Genomic DNA, 5,269 nt, shown 5'->3' on the forward strand with positions numbered 1-5,269 from the left:
TATCTAGAATATCATATGGTTATGTTGCATTGTCCATATTCTAGAATGTGTACGGATGATCACATCATTTACGTGAAAGGACAGCTGGACATTTTAGAGCCCTATATAAGGAAGAGATTTATACAAGAGGGAGAGCTTTTACCATCGTCTTTCTTACCTTAGTCCCGATCGCCGTTTCATCAGTACTTTAGCCATGCTCATGGCATGCTAGAAACCTCCCTTAGAGCACCTCTGTAGATTGCCTGAACCGCCACAGACTGTAGAAGCAATTGTGGAGCACCGAACGAGTTAACCAGAACATTGTCGAGCAGTTACATAGGAATATGGGTTGTTATAGATGTTCTTGCTTGAACTCTATTTTATTTTGATTATTAAGTGTTAGTATTTTTGGTTGGACGAAAGTTAACCTTCAGTACTCTAGCTTTTGCAATATATTAAGTCTTCCTTTATTTGCTCTATATCTATTGAATCTGAGTAGTGACAAGTGTGGAAGTAACATCACTATGATAGCTTAAGATGCATCCGTGTTGGCGGAATTCACTTTAACCACAACGGAAGTTGGGTAAGATGTGGGAACGGTACTTGTAGTATATAGCTCGGAAGAGAATGATGCTTGGGTAGTGAGCTTCGGTAGATGCAAATAATTGTTATGCTTAGTATATTTGCTGAGCTTTATTTATCAATGGTCAAAATACATTATCTAGCTTGACGTGTGCCTCCGTTTGGAAGATCTGATGAGTGTTCCACTTCTATCCATTAATATTATATTTTCTTTATTTCCTTATTTCATTGTCGTTGCATTATTCGCATTCACAACCAACTCGTACAAATCCCAATCTTTTCTTCTTCTTTTTCCCACAAAGTTAGATCTAACAACAATAAAATACCATTAGCTTTGTTCCCTGTGGGTTTGACATCTTTAGCCAAAAGGCTATCTCTATTCTACAATCGATGAGGGTGCGCTTGCACCTACTGCTGTCACATATCTACTGATCAATTTTCTCATCCTTGAAGTGTTTACATTATCGATACAACAGGGGTATCTCCATGTTAGATATATGGATGAGGACTTCAACATTGTTTTTTAAATTTCCCAAGTCCACATATCTCGATAGTTAAATGAATTATTTATTATCAAAATTGTCAAAATGGCAATTTTTGGAGCTATTTCAATGCCTATACAGATATCCAATGGAAAATTCTCTACACTCTAACGAGATAGTAATGGAGAAAACAATAACATCTCGACGCTCTGTATGGGCCAAGGATGAATTCCAGTCATAGCAGAGACACCTCAACTCTTTCTAGTTGATCATAAGAGAGATTGTGGTATTGTTCCTTTAGTTAGGGTGGAGCAGAGGCATCTGCATGCTCTTAGGCATCGGTCAGAGAGAAGGCAACTCGATGCCCTTAGAGAAGTCAGACGGATGGACGGAGGCAACTTCTCCTTAGTAGAAGCGATGACAGAAATCCCCTTGCTAGGATGAAGATACCTCGACATTTATAATAGTAATAGAAAGACTCATTATTGGAGCGGGAACGTCTTAACATTTTTTGAAGGACTCTTTAAGATGTAGTAGCTAGAGTATGACACAATTCGACACCCTCGATGAAATATCACAAAAAGAGTAGAGATATCTTGACATTTTTTAGGATAGAGGTATCTCAACGTTCTAAAACGATTCTTATTATTGAAACGGAGGTATGGCTTCATGGTTTAAAAATGCCATTAAATTTCGCACGAAAAAAGGACTGTCTGAAAGAATTTCTTGTAGAATGCTAGTAAAGTTAACATAGAAATGTTACAGCACTAGAAATTCTTGAAGAATAAGGGTGGCAAGTGCGTACATACAAATGTAGATATTGTCCGTATGTATGTAAATGCTTTGAATAGTCGGGGAAACAATTAAATATTTCGGAAATGAAAAGGCCATATCAATGGAATGATAATCCAAAGCATAGCGTATATGAAACATCTTATGCATGTCAGGCCTGTCTACATCAATAGTTGGTTGGCACCGGACAGTTTCATGCTTCATTTAGTTTATATGTACTGTGTAATCATGTGATATAATATCGGTGCAGCTAAAAGTAATTTAGATGAACCATAAATCATTAATAATTGCCTTCATGTTTGGACCCTTGATGTACTCACCAAACACTAGATCTATCTAGTAACATTGCACATCAACAACCATTTACTTGCATTATGAATTTACACAATATTTATAAGTACAATATATAAAAATATTCAACAAATTTAAAATTCAAATATGAACAAATATACTTCTTATTTTTATTTAAAAAATGTATATGCAATTTGGTTAAAGACTTTATATATATATTCTACAATCATTTTATATGTCCATTTAAAAGATTGATACAACTTGGAAATTCACGTATGTTTTTAGCATAAATTAATAAGGGTCTGTCCGAAGCAAGAAAAATTCACAAGCAAGCGTAAAAGGAAGGAACCTGAAAAACCGTTGATATTTTATTGACCAAAACGTCCTTGTAATTATTTGTAATAAATCTTGATTCTTTCTGGAATCAACAAGGCAAAAGCAATGGAACCCAAATGCATTTAATAATTCTGACTGATTCTTCTATAACAATAGGATATGGCTTATGGCAGCTTGTGTTTTTCCCCATTATCTCGTTCATCTCGAGGCAGATAAACAATTTAAATCAACAATCTTTCCATGCATATAGGGTTTTGGATCTAGTTATTTTACCCAACCCGGATCAATGAAATGTATAACCCAATTTCCTGCAAGGTTATTTGAGTCAATGCACGTTAAAGCTTCTGGTTCATGTTTCTATCATTCTTCAAGCTGAAAACAGAGAATAAAACCCATAAAATAATAGTTTTTAGTGTAAACTATACATTTAGTCATCCAATTATCCATGCATTTTCATTTTAGTATCATAACTATTTTTTTTTAAATTATATCTAACATTATATTTTGATTTTATTTTTAAAAAATTATATCTAACATTATTTTTATTTTATTTTGGTCATCCTTCATAACACTATAAAGTAATTTCATACCATCATTGAAAAATAAAATAAAATATCGCATTAACAGTCTTATTTATTTTTTAACAATGAATTATCAAAATAAAATTAAAACATAAGATTAAATATAATTTTTAAAAAAAATAAATACTTCAATAAATAAAGAGAAATCGTACAAATAATTAGGTGATCCAATATGTAGTTTACCCTAAATTTTTAAAGGGCATGGTAACAATAGTTTTACAGAAAAAGGTTGATAATAAGAAACAGAAGACGTTATCAGAATTGAACACCTTTGGTACTTGCAGAGACGGCAGTGGCCAGTGTCTGGTCCACAAGCTAACCCAACCAAATCCCGGAAAAAAATGCTTTAGTGTTTTGTTCTGACATGGGATTACACTGGAACTGAAACTTGGTTCAAACTCTGCTATCTGACTCCTCAACAATGGCAGCTAATAGCCAATTCCAGAATAAAAACTTGGAAATACAAAAAAAAAAAAATCAACTTTAGAGAGGAGAAAAGAACAAAAACACTTGTTGTAAGAGGTTCAAGAGTTTGAGTTTCAGTACTAATTTAGAGATTGAAGCCTGTTGTAATAATTTTCAGTAATTTTTTAAATGTTTTGAGACAAAACAAAAAGTTGCGGAGAATTCAAGAAATGGAGTGTGGGTCAGAAACAACGAAGAATAGAAAGAATACCAAACATTCATGATTCATCTATGAATGAAGAAATATTAGAAACCACAATTTAAAAAAGTGCATAGAAAACATTCAGATCCACGTGAATTCGATCCCCTAACAGCTACGCAAATGAAACCACACTGAACTCATCATCTTCTACTGGAGCTGGCAAATTTAGATCTATCAAATTGTTGTCAAATTTGCTTGAATTTGCAGCAGCAAGCAAATGGGACCTTTTGTGGCCGCCCAGTGCTTGTCCTGAACCGAACACTCTATAGCACAATGGGCACTCGAATATCCTGCTGTCGTTAGAACCAACAACTACAGCGGCCGCAACTTTACCTGTTTTCTTGGTTTCAGAGCAAACCCTTTTATGTTCATCCAATGTGTAATGAGATCGAAACGTTTTCTTACATTTCTCACATCGAATCTTTATATTGCTGAACTCCTGAACGGATTTTTGTTCCACGTTTTTGCTTTTCCAAACATCTCTTGACAGCATCATAAGACACAAAGCAACATGTTGTTCAGGTGAAGTATCAGAAACTGAACTCACCGGTTCTGGCTCAGTCAGTGAGTCGGCCAAACTGGGTTTCCTCAACAGCTCTGTTTTCTTGATTTCACCCGTTGTTGTTGTAGTGTTAGTTCCCAGCTTTCGATATCTCTTGGATCGTCTCTGAGTTGGGTTTCTTGACTCGGTCTCACTTTCTGCATATTGAACAACGGACCCAGAATCGACTGCAAATGAGAATCCAGGATCTACGAACCTGAGACTCTTCTTGGGATTCTCTCTCAACCCGTAAACCAAACATTTGTCTTCAAGAACTCGGATTTTCTCTTCTCGTAGTTCTGGCTCTTCACCCGATGAAGAAGATGAGTCAGTGCTGTCACTGGGTTGGTGCTGGTGAGTCGTCTTTTGAGGCAGTGGATGAGTGGCTAAGTGACCTTTCATGTGACCTCCTAAAGCTCTGCCATTAGAGAATGTTCGAGTACAGAGCTTGCATTTGTGCTTCCCCATTGTCACAGAACTGAAGCAAACCAAAGAACAAAGTACCCTTTTTTCTCTCTCACCAAAAAGCATGAGAAAACAATTAAAAGAAAAGATTGGGAATTTAGAAGTAGGTGTCGATCGTTCCTCCACCAAAAAAGACACAATCGAACCAAAAATTATGATTTTCGTTTAATTATTTATACAATATTTTAAATAAATTAAAAAAATTTAACAAAAAAATAAATTAAAAAAATATTTTTATGATAATAATGAAAAATGTAAAAGTACTATGTTGTGATTTATTTATTCAAATATCATTTTTTTTCTTTTATGAAACTCCCTAAGTTGTTAATAATATTGTTTAAAAGAATTAGAGACTGGATTTATAATAAGTGTTGAGTCTATAAAATGGTTGTTATTTCATCTCTCTCACACCCACGTATATATATATTCAGTATTTTTATAAACATAAAACTCTTGGTCTTTTAATTTGTAAAACTCTATGTTTTAAATTTTAAAGGCTTAAAGGGTCACAAATGCCCCTATAGTAGATCAAATTTATCAATTTCGTCTCTAT

At 34.4% G+C, this 5,269-nt stretch overlaps 1 protein-coding gene across 1 annotated transcript; it reads right to left on the reverse strand.

The window, feature by feature from the left end:
• Positions 1-3,797: 3,797 nt before the first annotated feature.
• LOC120114249 (zinc finger protein ZAT1-like) lies at positions 3,798-4,783 on the reverse strand. Its single transcript, XM_039135215.1, has one exon. It carries the CDS (start codon positions 4,780-4,782, stop codon positions 3,823-3,825), a length of 960 nt encoding a protein of 319 aa, XP_038991146.1. The 5' UTR covers position 4,783; the 3' UTR covers positions 3,798-3,822.
• Between the last annotated feature and the right edge of the window lie 486 nt (positions 4,784-5,269).

Source organism: Hibiscus syriacus, unplaced genomic scaffold, assembly GCF_006381635.1.
Source record: "Hibiscus syriacus cultivar Baekdansim isolate YM2019G1 unplaced genomic scaffold, ASM638163v2 tig00110221_pilon, whole genome shotgun sequence".
NCBI lineage: Eukaryota > Viridiplantae > Streptophyta > Magnoliopsida > Malvales > Malvaceae > Hibiscus > Hibiscus syriacus.